Source organism: Phaethon aethereus (assembly GCF_964289735.1).
Source record: "Phaethon aethereus genome assembly, chromosome: 1".
Taxonomy (NCBI): domain Eukaryota; kingdom Metazoa; phylum Chordata; class Aves; order Phaethontiformes; family Phaethontidae; genus Phaethon; species Phaethon aethereus.
Window position 1 is genome coordinate 137765227 of NC_138575.1, and position 26973 is coordinate 137792199.

At 38.9% G+C, this 26973-nt stretch overlaps 1 protein-coding gene across 4 annotated transcripts; it reads right to left on the reverse strand.

The window, feature by feature from the left end:
* Positions 1 to 911: 911 nt before the first annotated feature.
* On the reverse strand, positions 912 to 26973 carry PRPS2 (phosphoribosyl pyrophosphate synthetase 2; the record flags this gene model as incomplete). 4 transcript variants are annotated; one of them, XM_082002043.1, is made up of 8 exons in its annotated part: positions 26604 to 26973; positions 16587 to 16770; positions 13965 to 13985; positions 10348 to 10446; positions 9137 to 9261; positions 6419 to 6592; positions 1980 to 2139; positions 912 to 1004 (listed from the first exon to the last, which is right to left on the reverse strand). In XM_082002043.1, exons 1-8 carry the CDS (start codon positions 26723 to 26725, stop codon positions 912 to 914), a joined length of 978 nt encoding a protein of 325 aa, XP_081858169.1. In that variant the 5' UTR covers positions 26726 to 26973. The 4 variants fall into 4 exon arrangements, with proteins under 4 accessions (XP_081858169.1, XP_081858172.1, XP_081858171.1 ...); XM_082002046.1 differs by lacking the exon at positions 13965 to 13985; XM_082002045.1 differs by lacking the exon at positions 13965 to 13985 and having other exon boundaries at positions 16578 to 16770.

The window sequence follows — 26973 nt, forward strand, 5'->3', positions numbered from 1 at the left end:
TCACAATAAAGGAATATCAACACCTACAGAAAAAAAATGAAACTTAAACCAAACTGCTTATGATTAAAGATTGGTTCTTATTATTGAAACACATGAAATGAATCATCCCAGAAATACTGAAACGTTAATCTTATTATGCAGTAATACACATCCAGAGTTTAAGTAGATGAAACACCACTGTACCTGAATTTTTGGGCAGTGTTTCATTTTCTCTTCTTGGGGGATTGTATTAGTTACCACAACAGCCTCAAGTGAAGACAGTAACTGAACAGAATAGATGTTAAGCAAACAATTTAATGTAATGAGAGCTTTACAAAAGAAAACAGCAGCCACATACTTCTTGTGGAAAAAAGGACATGAAGTGTATGGAAACACAGTTAATACTATGGATATGTCAACAGTTCCTCAAAGTTAACATGAAGTTTACATTCTGTTAGGGCTTACAAAATACTATTCATGGTAGTTAAACATAACAAAACAAAAACCAACAGCTGCTTGCCTGACAGATGAATAGATACAAGATACCCAAGCCTGCAGCATTTAGCTTAACACAGAAAATTATTTCACATGCATACATCACATTAAGTTCTGTGAACAGTCTGTAGTTCTGCATAGAAAAAAAGAGTCTGAAGCAGCAGTTTAAGCAGAAAGTGAGGAGAGGCACATGAAGAGAACTTACACAACACACAAGACTTCCAGACTCTCAAGAGAATTAATAAAGTTTCTGCAAGACAGAAATTTATTGTCAATTTACAAAGAACAAATGGTAATTACAAGACAAATATAATAATTAAACATACAAGCTCTGGAATTGTACAAAGATACTAATTTCTTGTGGTTGAGATGCATTGTTAAAAACAACAGTGCCAGCTGAAGGGACCTTTGCAAAGAAGCAATGTAATCTCCTGCAGTTACAAGGGGACGTGACTGAACAGATAAGACACAGATTCACCATTGTGTGTTCTTCGAATTGCCTCAGCCAGGATCATGGAAATGTCAATAAACTGAAAGAAAAATCAAGAAGATAAATTTTATGTGATACCAAGAATAATAAACTATACAGCTTAAAAACTTGTGAACAAATATTCAATTTACCCTTGTGCTCTCTTACCTCTCCTAGGAAGTAAAATAATATTAAAGCATTAGGCACTTACATATATGTTAAGAACTGCATTAATACAAAGTACAAACTCAAAAATTGAGTAAGAAAGCATTGACTAAGATTGCCACACAGGCATACTGCTGAAGACTTCTGCCATTCTGGCACAGAGCATGTTGTTAAGAAGAAACTATTCTAGCCATCAGATGGCAGTGTCTACTTGACACAAATACAGTTTAAGGCAAGTACACCTTTTAAGTATTTGCCTTGTTTCAATAAATACCAAATAAAGTTTAAGCTTTTAAAAAAAAAATCAATGTTGCATTAAAAAAAAAACCACAATCTTTTATGCTTTCCTCCACTCTGCGCAAAGGAAAAACTCCAAAAGGGACACATGACTTCCCAGAACAAGCTCATGTAAAAGCTTACTGACATAAGTCAGCTTTGTATTTTCAGTTTGGTTTTTAAAAAGAAACATAAGTCATTGTTATCTTGAGCATTTTCATTAGTGTATTTAAAAAAAAGTCATCATCTAAAGTTTCTGTGGCATCCACAATAACATAACTAGAGTTCCTACATACAAATATTGTATGATAACATTGATCAAGAAAATTCCCAAAACCCCAACCCATTTTATATTTGCCACTCTTTGTCAGGCATACTCAATGTGTTGCCAATACCTAATATTTTACAATACTCTATTGTACTACCTGAATCCCCTTAAAAGAGTTCTTCGGCACGTTTTAGCAAGATGTTCTGCAAACAAAGCTGCACTCTGTATTTTAGAATACTATTGACCTCTCAACACACAAATACTAGCATCAGTGAGTAGTAAAATACACATCCAGAGTTTAAACAGATGACACAAACACCACTGTACCTGAATTTTTGGGCAGTGTTTCATTTTTTCTTCCTGGGGGATTGTATTAGTTACCACAACAGCCTCAAATGATGCGTTATTAATCCGAGAAATAGCAGGACCAGAAAAGATGCCATGAGTAAGAATGGCATAAACTTTAGTAGCTCCAGCAGATACTAACCTGTAGAACACAAAGGAAAAGCATGCTGTGATGCATGTTTACATACATGGCTATAGATGAAGCCAGATACAAATCTCTGTTAAAACATTTTACACACAAATTCCTCCTGGAAGCTACAGAAAGATACAAATATCTACAAAATAATTCAGAGAAATTTAAACTTTTTCAGGTTATACGAATAAGTCTCACCAAAAAAACCCCAAAACTGCCAAAAAAACCCAAAACTGCTAATAAAAAAGTTCTTATCGGTAGCATTGATACTAACCCAAAATGCTGCACTTTTGACCAGATCAGCACAATTTTTCTATCTTATCAGGCAAAAATGAAGTAGGTTGGATGGCAGTATTTGCAGCTCTATTCTGCCTCCATTATTGTCCACCTTTATTTTCATTTGCAATTCAAAAAATTTTGCTTGGAAAGAGTTTCTGAGGAAGAAGGAATGTTAACAATTAAAAGCCTAGCTTACTGCAAGGTTGTGGGAAGACATGGTGCTGATCCAAGCATACAGTGAAAAGATGAAGCATAGGAGAAAAAAGTATAAATCAAAGAACTAGAACATATCATGAATGAGTCATAATCTCTTAATTTGGTTGATGGGCCTCTCTGCCTCCAGATGCTCAGCTATGTCCTAGCTGCTTTTGTACTCTTACAAACGGACGCGCTGGAGAGTGGTATTTTATCCGATGATAGCATGAGCACCCTAAGACAGGAAAGATAATGAAAACCCAGAAACATCATCTCATTTTGAATGACTCAACAGAATCAAAGTTTTCTGGTCGTTCTCAACATTATATTTAGTAGCTGCAACCTACAGGATGCACTACGACAGGGCAAGTGTGTAGCAAGGGTGTGTACTTAAGTTTGTGCTTAAGCAAGTTGCTCTGCTGTATCTGAAAATACATTTCTTAGTTCATCTGCTTGGTGATAGGGCAAGGGGTAATTGTTTTAAACTAAAAGATGGTAGATTCAGGCTAGATCTAAGGAAGAAGTGTTTCACAATGAGAGTGGTGAAACTGGCACAGGTTGCCCAGAGAGGTGGTAGATGTCCCCTCCCTGGAAACATTGCAGGTTAGGTGGGATGGGGCTCTGAGCAACCTGATCTCGTTGCAGATGTCCCTGCTCATTGCAAGCAGGTTGGACTAGATGACTTTTAAAGGTCCCTTCCAACCCAAAGATTCTATGATATGCATCTTTGTTACTGAGATAAATATTTTGCTGAGCAAGTCTAAGCACTTCTCACTTACATGTGGCATTAATGAAAAGCATTACTTCATGCCAAGAACATGATATAAGGCAGCATCACTCAAGCAAAAGCATCTTTATTAGTAAACACTGCAGATACATCGAAGGCTTCTGATGCTGTTAGAATTTGTTCTATAGAGATCTAATGTAGTTAAATAAAAGGAAGTGCTTCTTTCATAACAGGAAAGAAATAAAGGTCTTTTTGACAGGAATTAACTTCCTTTATGCACAGGAGCATAAAAAAATAACTGTCTAGGCAATTTATTATTTTGTCTGCAAAGGGAACAGCACAGAAGCATGCACTGGGGTCTGATGCAGATTAGTAAGTGGATAGCAAACAACTGCACAACTCTCTGCAAAATTCCAGATTTCCATCAAAGTGAAAAGAAACACAAGGCTATATGAATCCTTCTATAGAGAGTTTTTGACATCTTTTTTTATCTAGATGCAAACAGCAAGCCTGCAACTAAAGACTGTAAACATGTAAACATCTAGCTCACTTAAGCTTCACCCTGTTGCTTTGACACCATTTCCCACAGCATTCTCCTGGAGAAACTGGTTGCTCATGGCTTGCATGTGCATACTCTTTACTGGATAAAAAAACCTGGCTGGCCGAGCCTGAAGAGTGGTAGTGAGTGGACTTATATCCAGTTGGCAGCTGGTCACAAGTGGTGTTCCCCAGGGCTCAGTACTGGGGCCAGATCTGTTTAATATCTTTATCGATGATCTGGATGAGGGGATTAAGTGCTCCCTCAATAAGTTTGCAGATGACACCAAATTGTGCAGGAATGTTTATCTGCTCAAGCAGATAGGGTAGGAAGGCTCTGCAGAGGTATCTGGACAAGTTGGATCAATGGGCTGAGGCCAACTGCATGAGGTTCAACTAAGGCTAAGTGGGTCAAAACAAAGACCATGCAACACTACAGGCTTGGGGAAGAGTGGCTGGAAAGTTGCCTGGTGGAAAAGGACATGGGGGAGTTGTTGACAGTTGGCTGAATATGAGCCAGCAGTGTGTCCAACTGGTCAAGGCCAATAACATCCTGGCTTGTATCAGAAATAGTGTGGCCAGCAGGTGTAGGGAAGTGATTGTCTCCCTGTACTTGGCACTAGTGAGGCCGCACCTTGAATACTGTGTTCAGTTTTGGGCTCCTCACTACAGGAAAGACATCAAGGTTCTAGAGTATGTCCAAAGAAGGGCAACAAAGCTGGTGAAGGATCTAGAGAACACATCTTCTGAGGAACAGCTGTGGGAACTGGGGTTGTTTAGCCTGAAGAAAAGGATGCTCAGGGGAAATCTTACTGCTCTCTCTACAACCACCTAAAAGGATGTTGTAGCAAGGTGGGTGTCACTCTTCTCCCAAGTAACGAGCAATAGGACAAGAGGAAATGGCCTCAAGTTGCACCAGGGGATGTTTAGATTGGATGTTATGAAAAATTTCTTCACCAAAAGGTTTGTCAAGCACTGGAACAGGCTGGCCAGGGAAGTGGTGGAGTCACCACCACTGGAGGTATTTAAAAGAGTTGTAGACATGGTGCTTAGGGACATGGTTTAGTGGTGGACTTGGTAGCATTGGGTTAACGGTCAGACTCGATCTTAAAGGTCCTTTCCATCCTAAACAATTCTATGATCCTATGATTCAAATAGAGTCAGGCAGGAAGTACCACATGGACCTGTTCTGGCTGCAAGATTATTTGATACTTTCCTAATGACTACAAATATATTGGACAGGAATATAAATTCAAAATGGTCTCAACTGAGACATACTTGCTTTAGAAGAGATTGCATCCAAGAGTAGCAATGCTACAGTAAGGGTCCAGCAACATCAATTTAACATTCCCATGTCTTGCTCCTCCCACTTCCACTGTGGATTATTTACAATCATGTGGGGGTGGGCTTTGCTAGAAACAATATCAAAATACAAGATCTTTGAATGGAAGATTTAAAACCTCAGGGCTCTGGCCATGTTTAGATTGCAGCCCTTGACCTGCAAAACCAAAGTTGGTGGCACATGTTTGGATATGAGTGGACAGGCAAGAGCACTTTAGTCTAGTATTGCTCAACTGTAATCTCACATTTGTTCTTGATAAATTTCAGTCCATTTCTCCAATTTGTCAAGACAATTTTGAAGCTAGAGTTACTGCCATACATACTGAGTGGTGAAGCTACAGCAATAGGAAGAATTAATCATTTCAGGAATTAGCAATTTACATTACCAAAATTCAGTGCAGTCAATAATGCCAGCTTCTGTTAAAAAAAACCCTCTACTATTACTCTGAGATGTTCCAGCATTAAACCAGCTGCAAAACCATAGAAATAATTATTTCTATTTAGCACTGCTAGGGCCTCATTTAAGATAGTGGGTCTACAGTCACATGTTCTACTTCAAGAAGAGAACCGTCTGGAAAGAATCCAGAGGGCATCAGAGCAGAAGTCTAGAAACCATTTGGAAAAATTGAAGAAACTTAAGTTACTTAGTCTAGAGAGGAATGAGAACACTCTTCAATTAGCTTCCAGACAAAAGACAGGAAAACGTCTTCTCACCTACCCAGATGAAAAGGACAAGTAGTTTTATACTGAAGATGTACATTAAAGATTAGTATTAAACACACATTGAACCCTGGAGAGAAAATACTTTCCAGTGTTAAATCTAATAAAGCATTACGAAAGATTGACTAAAGAGAGTGGAAAAGCTTCATGATGAGGTTTAAGAAGAGTGATTTTCTCAGTCATTTTTGTCCTGGAACTGAAAAAATGCACTAGATGGCCCAAGTCCCTTCCAAGTTAAATGACTTTTTGTTTATTCTGTCCTCTTTCTAAGCACAGATAATGTGTTTCTGTAAATATTTTCTCAATCTCATGTTCTAAAGAAAGACACAGCTTGATCACAGGATTGTGACCTGCAGACTCAAGGATCAAGAAAGATGTCATGCTACAGAGGTCAGGTTAGATTATAAGCCCACAGGATATAGCAACTGCGTTCACGGCTATCTGCATGTTACAGTACAGTGAGACAGTGGACCAGATCATAATACTTACTTGTCTGCTGCATGACATATTGTGCCACATGTGTCAGCCATATCATCAACAAGAATTGCTACTCTGTCTTTCACATCACCAACCAAGACCATTCTGTCCACTTCATTTGCCTTCTTTCTTTCCTTATGAATGAGAGCAAATTCCACATTCAGTCTGTCAGCAATTGAAGTAACCCTAAGTCACAGGAAGAAATATACCGCATTTAGAGAATTATTTTCAAAGAAAGAACAGAGCCATACATGCATATTTGTCAGAAAACAGTTTTTATGTTCTCTGGCTTTCAAATTACCACAGCACAAACTTTTGCAAGTAATGAGATGGGTTAGAAACAATCTTAATTCACTGCTAGTAAGTACAACCAGAGAGTCTTAAGCTACACTCCAGAAATGGATTTTTTTATTGAATTGGCTTTGGTTTTCTGCCATTAAGTGCCTGGCTTTGAAAACATTTCAGCTGTCCGCAACCTTTTAGTAGGCTGCTGCAATACCTAGTCATACTAGATAATTTAAAGTAGAGGTAGCCTCAATTCTAAGCCTTCTAGCATTGTGCATTTTAACATCCTAACTGAAAATACCATTGCAGGAATGTGAAACCAAACCAAAGGGAAAAAACCCAAACAAGTTAATAGTGAATAATACGTCTTTTAGCAGTACTTGACTAGTAATCAAGTAGCTTACTTCACTAGTAATTCCCTTAGCAATACATCTGCTTGACAAAGATCTTTTAAAACTATTCAGGGTGACATCTGGTGGCCAGACAAACCTTCAATAACCAACTTAATCTGTTACAGACTTCTGATTGTTTTTTTCAGTTTTTTTTTTTAAATGTACCAGAGCTAGTAGGTATAAAGACACAGGAACAAACAATACTACGCTTTTTCTGAGCTGGCACAACCTTGTAGCCTGTCTTTTTAGAATGCATTTAGAACATTGTTAACATGCACAGTTAATAGAGAATCCAGATTTGTTTCTTTACCACTTAAATATGGAGTTCTTAGTCCCTATATTTCAACAACTGGGTGATAAACAAAAACCACAAATGTTTTGGCACTTTTGCTGAACAATAGTGTAATTTCATAACAAGTCTGAATACCTCAGAGGCATTAAGATATCAATAGAATTTGCATGCCTTATTTCAGTCACAAAATTTAGTAAGTTGGGAGAAACCCCAAGGAAATGGTAAGAAACAAAAAAGAATTTAGATACTTTAAATGAGTGCAAGAACATGTTCTGTGGTTTTGTTTTTTAATTTCTTTAAATTTTAAATCTGTAAGCCTTAAGACAAACTTTCTTCACATTGTATTCACTTTTCATTAACCAAAGTATTATTTTGAAGATGTACATGTTTTAAATGGAAAAGTCAAATAATTCTCTTTATATTACATTGCTGGAGGTGAAGGAGAAGCTGTGAATTTATTGAAAGGAACATCTTCCCCTACTTCACCAGCATTTGTTTGGTTGTATTAAAACAGAAAGGCATCAAAGATAGAAACTATCTATCAATGTTAAATACAGCGAGCATGGTCCTCAAAAAAAACCCTCTTATGATCAACTTGATAACATACAAGTATTTGGTAGGGGAAAAAAATGCTGCCTTCTGACTTGAATTCTAAGCAAAGGCTGTATTTTGTTTAAAAAAAAAAAAACAAAACAAAAAACCCAAAACAAACCACAAACAAAAAACTGTGAAAACAACAGTATTCAGATAGAAACAAAGAAATTTAACTGAGTCATCTGAATTTTAGAATGCTTTCTATACTTTATATTCTTCACATCTTTAACTTGATTAATCTAATCAGGAACAACTAAGGAGTTCTCAGACTTATTTCCCTATTAATTATTAGAACATGAACACTCACAACAGACCCAAAGACTTCAGTTAAAATCAAATTATGAGTCTTTCACATTTTTCCCGATACTATACTCCAAACATTTAAATTACTGTGGTCTTACAGGATTCTTAATTCATTGGTCTTTGTTCCCATTCAGTTTCCTAGCAGCAGCATGACCAATAAAACTTGAGAATAAGCATTTTACCTCAATGGCATGCTTTACCACCTCACCAGCCAGCATGGTTCTGAGCTCTTGTGTTAGTTTATACTCAACAGATACCAAAAAGTTAGTCTGCTAAATGAGTAATGCATGCTGCAAATGAAGAAACACTCCAATGAACTAACTTTTCTATTTTCACCTTTTGCCACTCAAAACAAAAACTTCACTCCCTTTTTCCAGTATTCACAGTGCACAGCTTGGGGTCAATAGGTTTACAGATGGAATGCAATAACAAAGAAAAAATAAACACAGCTCAAGCAAGCTCTTACCTAAATGTCAGCAGGTACAGTGGGGATAGGCCATATGCTTTGACAGAGAAGGGAAACTTAGGCAATTCCAGAGTGAAGCAGGAAGAGGTGCAGCAACTGGACTAAAGAAGCAAGCAGCAGGAAAAATCTTTTCCCTCTTGTGGAGGGATTTGGCTAATGAGGTCATATTCAGGGAGAGAGGAAAATATTTTCTTTAGAGTATAGAAAGCTCCTGGATGTTTTCAAGCATGAACAACATTGGAAGAACTAGTTGTTCTGTTTTTACAGTGCAGTTGGATTCATCAGTGATGTACCCTATATCTTACACAATTCATGGAGGAAAAAAAAGATGGTTAGACAAACCAGTTCATTAACCACTAGCTATATGGGAAACTAATAGTTTTAGGCTTGTATAGTACCTCTTTGCACCACCTGCATCAGGTGAGACTATGATACAGTTTCTCCACTCCAAAATGTTCTCTTTAATCCACTGCAGCACTGCAGGTTCTGCATACAGGTTATCTACTGGAATGTCAAAGAAACCCTAGTCCGAAAGAGAAGAAGAGTTTCATGAGTATGAGTTTATGCCTTACCTGGAACAAAGACACAGGGAAAGAATCAAGCCTTTGCCTTCCACATATGGTAAGACTTTAATCAGTATTTTACACTCACCTAATTCTGCACTCTGATTACCATAAAATGAAGCAGGAGTTAGACAAATATTAAGGTGTCTAAAAATCTCACCCATGAGTAGTGAAATAATGAACAGCTGTTCTCAAATGATACAAAAATCAGAAAAGAAAATCACCTTCAGGCGCTCAAGTAAATTCATGCTTGTGAAAAGCTCTGAAAAAGTCTAGTGAGTAATACTCAACTTCCATAAATTTCAACTGCTTGACATGAACAGTAGTATTTCAATATGGGAAGATTCAAGTTAGTACTACTTGAGCAGCAGAAATGGCATCTTTCTTTGTGCACAAGTTGTAATAACAAGAAACATGTGTTGGACCACAAATGAAACTGCTTTTTGTTTGCATGACAGCCACCTAGCATAATAGGAAATTCTGATTAAACAAAATATGAAAACTGGAAGAGAAGGTATTTTCTAGAAAAAACAAGGTAACTTGAAAAGAGGTACACTTGAGAATGACAAATGATGTCTGCTCTGTGTCCAGGGAAAGAGTTTTGTGATTTGCTGGATCCAGCAGTAAGCCAGCTAAGGGCTGCCAGCCTCCATCTCCACTTCTCTTAAGAGAATATTGTCCCCTTAGCTGTAACAACAAAACTCTATCTAGGGCAATATGATAATCTCTGACCAGGCCAAGATTAAGAGAACTTGCCCCAGACCAGTATATTTTATGTTCTGGGAGCTCTTAACTCTACACTTGGCAAATTCCACTGGAGACTCCAATGCGCAAGTATTTGAAGTGCATGCAAAATCACCCCATAAAATCAAGGCTGGTCTCTTTCAAAAAGGAATTTAATTAGAAATAGGTAGTGAGACTTTCTCTGAACCCTAAGAGTTACACTTCTGCCTTTCAAAACAATAAGAAAAAACAGAGAATTAATATTAGCCTTTCACATCAATTCAGTAGAGCCCTAGCCACAGTTAGTAAGAAATTGCAGTTACCTGGATCTGAGAAGCATGCAAGTCCATGGTGATGATGTGGTCAGCCCCTGCAACTGACAGCATGTTGGCAACAAGTTTTGCAGAGATTGGGGCACGACTCTGAGGAATAAAGCACATATGTTTAAATTTTAAAAAGATTTCTACTAGATGCAAGGAGTCAGAAAATTAGCTACTCATTGATTTTTTTTTTTTCCCTTTAGAATATTTGGAATCTAGAGATGAAGAGCTCCAGAACTTTAGCGAAGCTAGCCTGTCAATAGCTAATCTTGCTACTAGGGTTTTGAAACTCAGCAAAACATTTAGGAATTTCTAAATCAGTTTGCACAGTCTCCCTAGTAATGTTTTGTAGTAATCAGACTAAGTAACAAGCAGATAAAATTGGGGATATACCATTTAAAACTTTCAGCTAGCTTTTCCATAGCAGAAAGACAGACAATCTCCATTTCTCTAAGCCACCACCCTACATTAACATCCAACTCTCAAGGAACTATGCTGTTCTAAAAAACATTGCCAAAAACAAAGATTAAAGGCAGAGTGAACCCAACTTTTGAAAACATTGCTTTAAAACAAAGTTAGTATCAAGCATTTCTTCATGATACAGTAAAGCTTGTAACACATCCATGTTGTCAGGAGTTTTCTACCCCAGCCTATTTATTTATTCTTTTTTGCTAATTCAGGCTTAATTGTTGGATGCAATTAGGAGTCTAGAATTCCCAAAAGGGACAGGGGGATGAAAAATACAGAGAAGTGGAAAGAACAAAAGAACAAAAATCTAACTAGCAAAGTTAATGCCAATGTCAAGAGTTTTTTTAAAGTGACAAGAATGCAGAACAAACAGCAACGTAAAAAAAAAAAAGATGGAACACCATGACTGGAGGATATCTCACTTTTTAAAAATCAACTCTAAAGTTTTTTCAGATTGTTTTAAGCTCTGCAAAAAAGTTGTGTTGCCCTAGACAGCTTTCTCTAACAGAAATACTAAACAAAACCTCCTGTTTTCTTGTTGCCAATCTTTAAATAAGGCTAATGGCTGGCAATAACATTAGCATGAAGGCACAACTGCAATTCAGAGGTTCCATCTCACTGTCGTGCTCTTTCTTGCTGGCACAGTATTCTCTCCTGCTACATGTCTCAAACAGCCTCATTTAGCCTCCTTGAAACCCCTTCTCCCTCCACCCCTTACACACAATTACAGTGTCTCTGCTCTCTTTCCACTGATGCTCAAGGGCATAACCTAAACTAAGCTGAACCACTGCCAATTTAACCTGGATGCTTTTATGTTTGTGTCATATCAAGGAGCCAGTATTTTCTTCAAAACTTTTGTTCATTTAGATGGAAACTGTGCACTTCTGTTTTAACCTGCAGATTGCCAACATGCTTCTGGAAAAGGAACTGAGATATTGCAGTCTTTTATGGCTGGATCAAGATTATCATCATAATTACAGAAATTCTTTATTTTGAAAACCATCCCTTTTGATTTTGTGTTTCACAGAACATCACCATTTGGCCTGTGTAAGATACACAGAAGATATATGCAACAGCTAGCACTTCCCTAGATCTCTGCAATTCAGATGCATATAGCTTCCATAAGTGTTTGCTATCATCAGCACTTTAGTACAGATGATTTTCCAGTTATGCTCTTCATTTAAATTCAGTTTGTAAGGTCCAAGTTGGCCAAAGCTTTCTGGATATTCCTATTATTAGTAGTAAACTTTTGGTTCATGCTATTCAAATTCATGATCACTTCAGTTCATCTTAGCAGTACAAACTGACATTTTCGAGCCAGGCTTCAAAATATTCTCAAGTCTCTGGCAACACCTAACAAAACAAAGATTTAGTTTCTACTCTTTTGACTCTACCACAATACTCTCTTGTCTGATCTTTGCAAAGATCTGGTTTGATGCTACAGCTAACCTGGACAAACAGGTGATTCTGACACCAGAGATTTGCTCCTCTGCTTGTCCCATCCTTATTCCCAGCTATACGCTTCCACTACTTCCCTTATGCTGCATGCTGGGACTAGTCTGAACCCACAGAAGCCAGATAAGGCAGCTCAAATGGAAAAGAAGGGAAAAGATGGCAAACCAGGACCAGCCCCTCTGGTAGAAACAAGTAACTAGTTCAGGCTAGCTGCTAAAGGCAAATTACATTCTTCCCAGAACATGGTTTGACATTTCCACTCCATCCAGCATACTGAATTTTGCATTCTATTTTTTTTCCATTTCTGTTCAATGTGAATACCACTTAGCCTGTCTCATGTATCAATATCATGAGTACCACCATCACAAAAAAACCCAAAGTATGTTCCTGCATCAAAACTAATGTATACATTACCAGTTGGTACTTCTTTCAGCTGCTGGCCTTGGAGGCTGCCTTCCCAGAAGGAAGAACTTGAAGGTTCTACCACTAGGTAAGTTGTTTTAGCAGACATGCACACATCACAGATTGCTTACATGTTGGTGCACAGAGGGTCTTGGAAGGAAAGATAGCCAGACACCAATACTTGTTTCTCAAGAATGGGCTAATAGGAGATTAAGAAAAATGAAGTTTGCAGCTCTCTGACAGTTTCCTTTACACAAAATTGTGCATTAAAAGAAAATACACGTGATGTTCAAAAGGATTTAATATTTGATTGCTTACATAGAAAATAAGTTTTGTGCTACAACATGATCCAAATCAAAGATTATTTTAAAATCAAAGGAAGTCTATTCATGGGAATAGAATAGATAGATAACCTGGCCTCATTATTCAGAAACTTGGATGACAAAGGTATATGAGAACAAGATTTTCTTTATCTTGGACTATGTAAGGTTTGTTTCTGATCAGAGAAGCAAGAACACAGATTCACAGTATTCATTGTTCCATTCTTTGACACAATTTGAGATTAGTTTCAGAATTAGTGTGAAACGCAACATTACATTATGTACAGAAACTAAATTGTAAAAAAGAAAATCACTGAGTTTTTAGTTTCTAAGCAAATTCCCCGCTTATGTATAACAAGTTATACAAATGATTTCTTCCCTTGTGATGCATCACAAATTTATTCATAGTTCTTAAAATTACCAGGAGCAGGGGGGAATCCACAAAGCTAATATAAACAACCTCACAAGAGTAACTATGCAAAGGACACATAACTGAATGTTGTCCATCAAGATTAAAGCACTGTTGCCTCTAAGCATCTTATTACCTTTTCTTGCTCAAAATGCATCACGGGCATACTGAACAAAAAAAAAAAAATCCAAGAAAGCCCAAAGATTTATAACTGGAACTTTCACTTCCAAGAAAGCCAGTTGTGAAGTGTATAGATACTGAATGTTCATGAATGTACCTAATTACCTAAATTTACCATTTCAAAAATGAGATATGCTTTGAAGCTTCAGAAGTTGACAGCCATTATCTTGAATGTCCAGATAAGTTTTTAACTAGAATCTAGGAGTTTTCTAGTAGCAAATTATTCCACAAGATTACTGTCATGGCCTAGGTGAAACACAACTGAAATCAAGAAGTGAAACTGAAAATGTTCCCAGTTATACATAATGTAACCCAGTAAGTTTCACCCTTTAAGGCCATATTAATGGAAATGCATAGCGTTAGATTAAAAAAAAAAGGATACCTACCCAACGCTCCACGGACCCCTTCTACAAATCAAAAAAACAAAGTTACATGAGCTGTAGAACACCAAACTCGCCTGTCACTTTACTTCTAACTTATCTCAAAGGCATCTCTGCAGCATCCTACATAAATGTGTCCTGCCCATGGCTTGGAAGGTTAGCATAATTAGAGGATGCATAAATGCAACTATGGCCAAAGCACAGATACACCTGAGCTAATTTTAAATTATCTAGCTTGTATGTCAGAAGTATTCTACTTTATGGCAGTGCTTGACTGCGTCTAAACTAATTTACCAACTTTTCTAAGATTCTCAGCAAGTCCTTTTTTAAACCTCTGCTTCTCATTTAAAGCTAGTCCAGGCTTAATGCTAAAATTTCCAGAGTAGATTACACAGGCCTTTTTCAGAATATGATTTTTTTATTGCAAGGCCCTTTCCATAAATAAATCAATCAAGAGCACTTTCATTGTTCTTAGCAATCATAACTGCAGAGGCATGAAGAATACAGGGTTATTTCAAGCTGCAAGGACTCAGTCTATTTAGTTCTTTATGGATTGAAGTCAACAATTTAAATTCAAACCAGAGAACAGCATCCAGCTGGTGAAGATTATACTGCTTCAGTTCATAGTCAAACAAACCACAGCAATATCTTTCACAAAAGAAAATCTGTGTATAACCATAGGAAGAAAATGGCTGGCACTTTACTGACACTTCAGGCAGCATACAAAGCTTGTGTGCTAAACACGGGTCAAAGACCAAGTGACATGGTGCAATCCAGCAGCAGGAGGAAAGATCTCCCTGTCAATAAGCTGCCCAATGTTGACAGCTATGTTATAGCTTATTTTGCAACATGGAGGTCAACTACCAAGGTTAATTTCCAAAGATGGCAAACATTTCCTCAATTGCAAAACAGAGGTGAAAAAGAAAAAAAAAAAAAAGAAAAAAGAAATGGCTTGCCTAGAATTGCAGGAGAACTCAGTGATGCCCAGAGAAGAGTCTGGAACAATGCTCAAGATCTGTTAATGAAAATCACTTTCCTAGGCTATCCACCTTCAGATGGCATTACCAAAAGACAAAATGCTCCTGGGTAGCATGCTGGGCCACCACGCTGTGGGTTTTAAGTGTCTCTTGGAAGTCTGCCATGTGGATTTTGGGTACCCTTGACAAGGCATAACCTAGATGCATGGAAAACTTGGGACATACTCATCCTTTTCCCACACCAAGAACTTACAAGATGGTCCATCAGAATTTTCCAATATGAATTTGGAAAAACATAGTCAGATGCTTTCCTTTCAACAAAATGTTTATCACTTCCCCTTCAAGTTCTTTTGATAAAAAGCAGTATTTCAGCTTCCCTGATTGAGGGAGAGCATTATTTGATACAAAACACAGTAAAAATGAAGTTCCAAAAGATGTAGGCAAAGAATAGGGAACTACTAACTCTTGAATTCCATTTTTTGAAGCACAACTGGATCTTGATAATATTAGTATGGTGCCAGAGAACCTGCACTTAAAGAATGAGTATACTAGAAAATAACTTTTCTGTATTTAGTTTTGTTCTCTGACATCACAGGCTGAGCATTACATATTTCATAGTAGCTATTATTTTATCTTCTGCATTACTTCTCAGTCCTGTTATGTTTTATATAAAAGAATGTAAGAATGACAGAAGGCTTTCAGGATGTTTTGCTTGATGCCCAAATATGAAAGGGAGGGGGGAGTTCATTTATGGGAAGCATGAGAGAGGGGCAATTTGCCAAAAAGACAACCATTGCAATCCAATCCTAAAAGCCAAATTCAAGTTTATTCTTGTTAGTGCTTTTCAAGTGAGTTTAGGTAAAAGTAACATTCACATGACACATTAGAGTTTTTGTATATCTAGTAGAGATAGGAAAATTTAGTTTTGTATTTTTTAAAACCAAACTCACTTGCTACAGAGAGTTTGTTACTGTGTTATCAACTTGGCTGAACTGGTATGTTCATCAGTTATGGCAGACCAAATTCAGGAAAAGGGCACTAAGATCAGAAGAGTATTTATGGGATTTCCATACAAGTTTTGGTCTGCATCAATAAAAATAATTATTACAGATATATTTTATGCTGCAAGACAGATTAAAAAAGTTTTTAATGTTTTTATTACTGTTACGCATTGCAGGTTTAATCAGTTCCTTCCATTTGTCCCTGTTTAACCACATAGGGTAAAACCCACCTAGATAATGGTTATAGCACTTCAAATTTAGGATTTAATTCCATGCATTTAAAATGTTTAAAAGGGTGTATTCTCTTCATATATAGAAGTAGAATAAAAAATAAGCAGCTAGAAGAAGCAGGAAAAACAGTCCCATAAGGTGAGGTTTGCCAGCAGAGTACTTTGGATTATACCACACACATAGGATGTACCTACTTTTTCAAACTGAAGGCATGTCAATTATCAAAACACAAGCAAAAAATAATTCGTCTCACTTCATTCACCTATAGATGATATAATTGAACATTTCACCAAAAAAAGGATTAAAAAAGGCAAATCTTTCAAATCACTTAAACGTTTATGAAAACACCATTCATCTCCAAAAATTTCAAGTGAGCAAGCTGAAAAAAGGCTTTCCAAAATTACAGAGTTCTTACCTACCTTGTCTTTCTTATCTTGCCTGGCATATGGAAAACATGGAATTACAGCAGTCACTCTGGAGGATGATGCAATCTTGCAAGCATTGATCATGATAAGCAGTTCCATTAAGTTGTCATTTATTTCTCCACAGCCACTCTGGATGATATACACATCTTCTCCTCTCACACTTTCACCAATCTCTACACTGAAAGAGCAGGAGATGACCATTTAAAGACTTGAATTACTGGAAAAGCATTATTAAAGAATAGCAAAAACAGTTTTTTTCATAGGTTTATCCCTATTTATAGCAAGTTTTTTTTACAGCAACTTGGATAACTGTCCCCTTGATACAAAGTCTATTTCAGTATAAACCAGTCTAAAATTTACTTCAGCCTAAATATGGTCTTCATAAGGTCAGCACCAACCAAAATGTAGTTATGGCTATAGCACTGATGCAGCTCACATTGTTATTAAATTTTATACTGCTTTTTTTTTTAGTCTGTGTATTCTGTGTCCTTGTCTCCTTCCAAGGAAGGTGGTTCTTCCATTTGAAGAACCACCTAGATAGGTACAGAAACAACTGAGCCAGCTTCAGAGCATTAAATACTGCCTGCATCAAAATACCTTCTTAAAAAGGGCAATTATTTTCCAATGATAATTAAGACATTACTAAATTTGAGAAACTACTACATCTTAGAAGAGAGAAGTTATCAAGCCACACCCCAAAAACAGAAGTCTGGTTAAAATTTACACCATGATGTCGAAGTAAAGTAATTTTTAAAAAGAAAATCTTAAAGAAAAAAAACTAAGACGGCTGCTTATCAACAGGTCACCATGACTAAACTCTCACGGCACATCAGTTCTATTTGCTCTAACTGTTTTTACATACTTTGGTTCCTTATGATAGTATCTAAGAGTCATTTTATTCTTCCACAGATTAAGGGAAAATTAAAACAAATCAGTTGAATGTAGATTTTTTTTTTGAGTTCTAGACCCAAGCAGGAGGAATCTACTGTTGAACCACACTAACTTTTCACATCTGTTACTCCAAAGCTTACACATAAAACCAGCACATTAACCTTAATTTTTCCCTGAATCCATGCACAACATACAAGAAACATACAGACTTCCTAAATGAGGAAGCCATGCTCCAAGTTAGTCTTAATTATTAAATGCTAAAATATCTTGGGCCCTTATTTAAAAGGTTGCATCTTTACCCAAGACACAAGTAACCGAAAGCTTCTAGCCAGAAACCATCCAAATGGCCCAGATGTGGGTAGAATAATTTCTCTGATGGGTCCTTCAACACTGAGGCTTGTTCTAGTCAAACACAGTCTGAACAACTTTCATTTATCAGCTTTCAGGGTGCTGTGTAAGACTCATTAGCTTTCTGTAGCTGCAAAACACAGAAGGGAATTTACTACTTAAAACCATCTTAATGATACGCAAACATTCAATTTATTACCATCAAGATAGTTGAGTTCATGCTCTTAGCTCCCCTATTCAACTCCTCTGCAGTCCCAAACAAGCTATAAAAAGACCCTGTCTTAATTTTTCTCCTTAATTGAATACTTTTTTGCCCAAGAATACTACTATCAGGATTTCTTAAGGCCAAAAGAAAGCAAGCCATCTAGCAAACACCAAGATCTCCAGAAGGACAGGGGTGGTCAGAAACAATGTCATCTGCAGACATATCAGTGTTAATCCAGGAAGCCTTTTGGTAGCTTTTACCATGGCACAAAGACACAACTTTTTCATCGTAAAACTGTTACTTCCCTGTCCAAGTTTTTGATCAATGGAATAGGGCTGTTCAGAGAAAACTGTTTTGATCAGAATATTTTCTTAGTTTGCTTTCCTTTATGGAGCTGAAAAAGTTTTTATGTTCAGCAAGATGCTAAGCATATTCCATAATTGGAAGAACCGGCTTAATTAGACGCCCTACCAAAAACAGTTCTGCTGTTGGAATACCAGAGTTCCACTTCCCAGAAGAATAAACAAAACCAAGTAAATCTAGAAATCTGTCGTTGCTTCTGAATACATAAATCCAGCTTCAAGTAAAGCATCTACCCACTTAGCTTATGGACAGAGCCTCAGTCATCGTTATAGATTCATGGTTCTTATTATGAGGGCTCTGAAAAATTATAATCACCACTCAACTTGGCACTTACACAGACCTGCTTGATATCAAGTGCTGTCACATACCACACCTTTGGAATAGTTCCAAAGAAGAACACCCCCACATGCAAAAGCTCTATGGCACCTCTTTCAACCCACGATTGTGAAGTTACACTCCAGTTCTGAAAATTAATCTAGGAGCCATTACAAAGGAGAAGGAAGTAGAAAAAGACTAAGAAAAAAAAAACAACATCAGTTTTCACAGGAGAATGTTATTGGAGGGACAAAGGAGAGCAGAATAAGATTTTAGTACTTGGGAAAAAAGTAACCACTAGTTTCATAGTCATATTATGTAATAGGGAAAAAATCCCAACTTTGCTGAATGACAAAAATACAGAATCTTAATGTTCATTATATACAGAGAACAGTGACTTATAACCCTCCGAGTTGTTTTTCTCCTTTAAAAAACAGTTCTTTCTAAACACATTGCTAAGAAATAACAGGTTTCAGAAGGTCAGGGAATATACTTTGAGATAAATATAGATCTGGTTAATACAATGGACCTGAAATGATGCTTCTTCCATTGCCATTAACTACTATCTTTGCAATGACCTTAGGCTAGCAATAACTTTTTCATCTTGTAAACAGCTTAGAAAATGAAAATTCTACTACTTTCTCTCTTGGTGCATTTGAAAAATTTTTGGCTTTGCTTTTTAGGCCAGAATGACATACTTATTTGGTACACAAAAATGTGAATGTATATGTATATGTATACAGATATACCTTTTCTAGTGGACAAAGAAGTTATGTGCAGACTAGAATAAATCAAGCTTAAATTAATACTTGCACAGCACTCAGGAGTAACCCAGCTAAAGGTGCCAGAGAAAAGCATAGTGTAATTCTTGCACAAAAATCTTCTCCCAATCAACTGGAGACAGCTATGCAACAGATCAGTATCTTTTACCGTCTACCTTCTCAAAGATTGGTATTGAGAGGTATTGTGTAGACTCAACCAACAGACACACAGCTGCCTATTTTACCTTCATTGAGACACACAGTAAAAGATAAACAGTCATTGTGATGCAAGTATTCTACCAGACATAGCCGGTACTAACCACATCGGGGTTTTTTTGGGAGGGGTTGTTTTTTTGGGGGTGGGGTGGCGGTTTGGGTTCTTTGTTTATTGGAGGGGGCTCCTTTTTTTTTTTTTTTTTACACATTCAGCTATAAACAGGCAAATAATAAGAGACTATAAACTACAGTATGAGATATCTGAAGTATTGTACCTCAAATTTCTATTAGAGAACACTAAACTAACAGCAGTCAAACTTTGTGACAGTTGTTAACATTACTACTAAATTCCATTTATATCATCTATATCATGACCTAATTAACTGTTTGGGGGGGGTATTTAAACAATTTCACATAGTGAGGACACAGAGGAAGGACACAAGAACAACCTCTTGCCTCAAGATTACAAGCTCTGTTTGTTTTATGCAATTTAATCAAATTCAGCGATTTGGTAACACTCAGTTTAAATAAACTCCTTGTTCAAGAAAAGTCAACAGAACATGTACATTAAAAGCCCTGACACCACACAATTTTGTTTTAAAGTAAAAAATCATAGAAATTAATAGCCCACAGAAGTAAATAACTTTGAGACAGTTTTTTGGAATGCACAAGCACAAGGCTCTAGCTGAGAAAGATACACATAAGACAGGACACAATGAAAAACAAGTTTGAGTGTTGCTATCTACCTTCATCTTGCAGAGCCCGATTTGAGAGTTCAATTTAATAAGTGAAAACCTGGATAGACTAATTAGCATGAATTAAGGATAAGGCTCAAAACCTACTTACATTACAAACATATTTCAATGGCTGAAGCATCCATTAAGCAAAATTCAAAATCAGGGTTAACGGCAGGCTGAGCTCTTTCTGAGCTAGATTTATAGTACACTCCCAAGAGAAGTTATAGCAATGAGAATTTTAGATTTGTACATCCTACTGAGAAACACAGTTGTGGGGAAGCAGGGGAATAAGTATGCAGAGACAGACTAAAACGGTAGATAACGTAAATCCATAACTAGGATCCTGTCCAAATCATACACTTAAAGTGGCTCTATGTACCTTCTTAAATAATTACAACAGATGAAGTTTCTAGGTATGTTTGTAAGTAGTAAGATTTCTCAAGCAATTTAGGTACCAATAAAGTAGATGTGTACCTCAGGCACTTCTAATAACCAAAGAACCCAAAATTTAAGGTCTAGAGTCCTCATGCAGTTTGCAAAGAGAATCAATATCTCAAAACTGATAAAAAAAATCCACATGCTGAATTTGCAATTCATTGACATGCAGCCAATGGAAAGCACTAAGCAAAGGGGTGTGCTTGACCTCTTACCTTTGGGAACGCATTTTGCAAAGTCTTTTAATGCAAGACCTCCAACTTACTGGGCAAATGTTTCAACTGCTGTGATGTTACATACAAAGAGGGTACCAGCAAAGCGCAAAAAAACCAATAAAAATGCCAGAGTTGGTTTTAAGTCTATAGGTATCCTGTATCTCACGGCACCCGTGGTCTCCCCTCAACTCTTAAGCTCTCCCACTTTGATTAACAGCTGCAAGACCAAACCCCAATAGATTTTCATTGACAACTGTCCCATCCTAATGGTGGGCACTGGCACTGTAAGCACCATGAGACAGGAAATATCTTCTTACCCTCTGCTCTGGCACACAGCCTGCCACCGCAAGAGGAAAACATCTTCACTGGAGCAGCTCTGGGTTGAGCCACACACAGCCTGAAAGGAACCCTCAGAAATCTGTAAACAAAGGTCTAACAAGCCTGAGCATGTGCAGAGAGTCTTCAAAGGCTGAGGATCAAATTCTGCAGCTAAGGACATGTGGGATCATCAGCCATTATTCACACGGGTCAGTTTTTCTTCAGATTTCAAGTATGTAGCATCTACTTAAAAGATTAAAAACCACCCAGTATACAGCAAGGTCAATAAAGTGGAAGTCTCAAACCAAAAGCTTTGAAGCATTTTTGGGCCTTTTTTCATCCAGAGCAATGAACAATGTGATAAATGGCCATATTTGCTGCATCTTCAATTCTCTATATAAACAAAACGTGAGTAGGGAGTAAGGGAAACAGCTGCCTCGCTCAGCGGCTGGGCAGTATGAAGAGACACTTCACACCCCAGCATATCTATAATCCCTACTGTCTTCAGCTGATTTAACACCATCTTACCACCTGAGCTTGCTTACTCCATGATCAGAGGTCTGCAAACACCACAACCATCTACTCCACTGAGGGTGATACAGCTCATGGCCCCTGCAGCAGCTGAACCCAAAGGAATCAGGGTACAGGAGACATAGCAAGGTCATGCCTCATGAGACAACTGCAGCAGAAGAGCTGGAGGATGCCAAAGGGGAGATGGGAGGGTAATGTTACAGCCCAGTGATGAATTATGCATCCCTGATATATAGCTCTGATATTAAACTTCCCAGGTTTGTTCCTGATTTTTTCAATTATTTACTTCATAGAACAAACTGTTTTCATTACCCCACTTTGTGTGAAAGAGACTCACATCCATCTTTGTAAGATTGCTCCAAGGAAACATCAGCTATTTTTTCCCATCTTCCAAGATTAAATTTCCATCCAAGATAAGTGGTTTTTTTTCTCCTTACAAACAAATGGCCCTCATAACACAGCTTTCACCATACAGCAGGCAATGTCCCTTTGTAGTCAACCCATATTTTCCCCTGTAAAATCTGAATGGCATTTGCTTAAGTTGATGTTTCTGAAACAACCCAGCTCCAGCAGCTAAATAAGGCTGTAGGTAGGCAGCCTCAAAATTCACATGTGCCAGGCAGGACTTCAGTTCCCGTCCGCATGGATCTGTTGAGTAGATCTGCAAGAAAACTCACTTCAGCCAGTGAATCTGACAGGCAGAAGCAAGGAAGATCATGGGAATGGGTGAGAGCACTAACTTCTTCCACTGGGAGAGATATCTGTAAGAGGATGTCATCTATGATTCCAGTTTCTCCATTTTGAGAACAACAAGTATTTCAAGGACAGTGTTAAAATAAATAGTCTTTAGAGAAGCAAGCATACCATATATTGTAAGAAAATAAATATATTTAAGAAGTGATATACATTCAATGTTTTGGGGTTTTTTATCAGCTGACTGACCACAAGTACCTGCTCTGGGATTTAATTGTGTACCAAGTATAATTAAATGCCATCTCAATGTATTTGGAGACAATTTTGAGAAAAACTTCAGAGTGTTTAATATCTGTATGCTTCTCTTACATGTCTGTCAAACAGTTTCACAATGCTGATGCTACAACAGCCATGCCTGTTTAAGGATTTCCATTCCTTTCCTCTTCCTCCAGCTGATAGTTGCTGCTGCTGATTGTTGCTTGTGGGGTTTGAAGAAGATAAACTGACTGAGCCCCCACTGCAGCCTAACATTTTGCCAGATAAGCAAGAAGGTGGTGCCACCGAAGCTCCTACCATGACACAGTGGCTGGCACTTAATTGACATGCAAGCTTTGAATACTGAACAGTTATCTTCTACAACCAGATATTATTGAGGAGCTGTCTCGCTGCTTTAGCTAGGGTTGCTTGACTCTGGTAGTCAGCTGAAGGAAAGCATTTCCATACAGTTCAGATGGAAGGAGGAAAAAAATGGGGCAGCAGTCAAGTCTACCAGCAATTTCCTTCACTTCTAGCACAGTCGCATTTCTCAGTTGCAGGTCTGAGAGAATACTGAATGCCTAAATTGGAAGAGAACTGGGATATTGCTAAATATGATAGTCAGTATAAATTAAAAAGAGAAGACATTCCCATTTTAAACGTTCTGGAGTTGGGAATGTACCTACCCATTTAGCCACAGTGCTTGTCAGTGGTGGTCTTATCCCTGGCTAACCTCAGCGTACAGTTTTAGTTTCTCAAACCCACTTACATCTGCTGAGGGTTGGGACCGAGACCTAAAGCCTGTGAGAGCTGAAATATAATGAAAAATATTTAATGACTCTTCCCTCTGCTCTATTCTGCAAGCCAGACTAACTGCAGTTCTCAAGTAAAGAGTTTTGAGCTAGGACCCTTTGACAAGGATTTAAGTCTGGGGATGCACACATTTATCAATTTACTCATAATTTACATTTAAGAGAATGCAGCAAACAGCAAAAGAGAGTTTTTAACAAAAGGTGAATCTTCTCTGCAACTTGCTAACTTAACAGATCTGACAAAGCAAGAGTTTGTTGACCCTCAGGTCCAGGCTTATCTGTTTGCACAGGGGTTTGCCTGAGTGCCACTGGGAAGGTTTAATGTTCTTTGAGCATTTTAACTATCAGGTTCTAGTATTTTGCAATACTACAAGTGTATTTTGTAATGTCAATACACTTGTTTATAAATTTAAAAACATAACAAAAGTAAGAAAAAAAGATTATGCTGGATTATTTCTATATAAGAAGAAATAAGTTTTGGATTACACACACAAAAACTTGCTATACTGGACTGAAAATCCAGATGCCTCAGAAAAGGACCACTGCAGCATAAATATCAACTTTAGCTGCAGTTTAATTTCAAATACATTGTTAAGGAATCCTCTTCTTACTATTACTGTCTACAAAACTGGAAAGTTAACATCCTGAAATAAATTGCTAAAGATATTGAAAAGATTACCCACTTAGAACATTATATAGTGGGTACCACTGTACTTGCTAAAGGGGAAAAAAGACCTTCATTTTAGAATCTCCAAAGTATGAAGTTGTAAAAAAGAAAACAAAACCAAACACTAACACTTAAGGATTTAAAGTGTTAAGGTATTTTAAGTTCAAGAAAAATGAAAGAAAAAAGACAATGTCATCCTTGCAGCACTGCAACTGAAGCAACCAGAAACAATGTTTAGATTAGATACATTCCTCATATCTATACCACACTACATCCCTACTTGCCTAAGAAAATAAACTGGCACCACTAGATTAACCAAACCACTGAGAGGCTGCAGTCACCGCTATCCACTTGTTTAATGGCAGAGGCCAATATTGCGCACCTGGAAAAACAGGTGGAATGATATACTAGAGATTATTGTAGCCTGAACCCTAGAATTTAATTGACTTACCTCATAAAATAAGTATGCAAGCTTTGGAGATAAATTTCTACCTTGGATGAAACCTAAATCAATTAATCTCACCTTAAAACATAGCAAATGGCAGAACTAAAGAGAAGTGTCTCTGTAGAACAAACATTAAAAAAAATTAGATATAAGCTGGCAAGAAAGTCATGCAACCAAATATACAAATTAAGTTTTATCATGCAGAAAAGAGATCAAAGAGCAATAAAGTGAGTATGGGGCTGGAAAGACTTGAGAGACGATTTAAACCATTTAATTAGGAATGAATAGAAGATTCATTGTTTGAATGCAAACATTAGGTTGCATAAACACCAACGGAAGAGGGTTTATAGTAATGCCAGTGAGCATAACTAGAACAAGAGCAATTAAACTGAGAATGCAAAAACATAGACAGAATAGAAGGACAAGCTTTGTGAGAGCAATTGCAGAATACACCATGTTAATCTTTCAAAGGAAAGAATGAAAACACGCTCGTTTAGGAGATTGAGAACGAGAACAGATAAAAATAAACATACAATAACCTCAGGGACTAGCCAGCTACTTACAGTTGGGAACTTGTGTTTCAGAATCAGCTGGCAGCCTGTTCTCACGCACTTACATAGAAAAGCTGTTACACAGTCTTACCAGCTCAGGGGAGGAACATAGTGCTGCCGCCTCAATTTAAAATTCTTCATTAAAAATCAGTAAATAAATAGGTGGGTCAGAATGCTAAGATGACAAACTGGTAAAGAGAGGCAATGTTGGTCAAAAGAGCACTGGCAAGCACATTCACAAAGAACCAAGGTGAACAAGCAGTCTTCATGGTATCACGCAGGATTTTTTGCGGTTATCAGAGTCACTTTCTGCATTTGGCTGGCCAGGAACCTAATACAACTGCACTTTTAGTAAGCCAAGGCCATCATAGCAACTGTATTATCCTCATGCAGGACCAAGAGTCTTGGGCTACAGAGCGGAGCTAATACAGGAGCTGTAACTGGTCCACCATGCACACAACTGGCTGCTGATGCAAAATAAAACTAGTCACACCAAATCCCGCAGTGTGATTTGACCCAGGCTCTTCTTCAAGTGTCTCATTCATCATCTCCATCCTATTCTTATATCCACTCACATACAGACCTACTTACAAAACTGCATAATATACCATAATCGATAAAATGAAGATTTTTTTTCTTTACGGAGATAAAGCTGATCAACCGTTTAATTAACTGTCCACGAACAGGCCGCCTGTTGCAAACACCACCCGCACCCCACAGGAGGATGCTCTTCACCTGCTCAGGGGCCGTGCCACCTCCCCTGGGGCGCAGGAGCTGCCGACGGGAGCGCTCCGCAGCCGGGGCAGCCCGAGGCGAGCCGGGACAGCCCCGCCGCTGTGCTTGCGCTCCGCGGGACACTTCTGCCGGCAAAGGGAGGGCGGGCCGGCCAGGCAGGAGTGCCGGGGGGGGGCGGGCAGGACACACCTAACCACGCCGTACCCCTGCGGCTGCACCCGCACCTGCCGCGGGCTACCCCTGGGCTGTCGCACGGGCTGAGCGCCCGAGGGCACCGGCGGGGCCCGCCGGGCCGGTGCCGGCCGCGGAGCTCAGCAGCGGCGCGGCGCGGGGGTGTGGCCGGGGCGCGCCCGTGACGCCAGCGGGGCGCGAGCGCAGGTAGTGCCGCGCCGGGCACCGCCCCCTCCGCCCGCGCCAGCTGGCGGTTGGGGAAGGGGAGCCCAGGTGGCGGGAGGGAGGGAGCCCCGGTCGGTGCGCGCGGCGCCCACGGCTGCCGCTGCCCGCCCGGCCCCACGCACCTGGTCTCCTGGTTGCTGAACTTCTTGGTGACCACCTTGCCCAGCTCCAGCCCGAGCCGGTCCGCCACCCGCTGGGACAGGTCGTGGTGGGAGCTGCCGCTGAACAGCACGATGTTCGGCATGGCGAGGCCGGGACTGCGGCGAGGGCGAGAAAGAGCACGCGGGGACCACGGCGCGGGGTCAAATAACCGGCGCCGCGGGCCCGCCCCCGCCCCGCCGCCAGGAGCGGGGAGGCGCCGGGGGGCGGGGCGAGCCGCGGGCGCGGGGGACAGGTAGCGGCCGGCGGCCGTTAGCTGGGGGCGGTGCTCGGCGCTCGGCCGGGCAGAGCCGGCCGCGCTCTCCCACCTCCTCCGCCTGCTCCTTCTCCTCC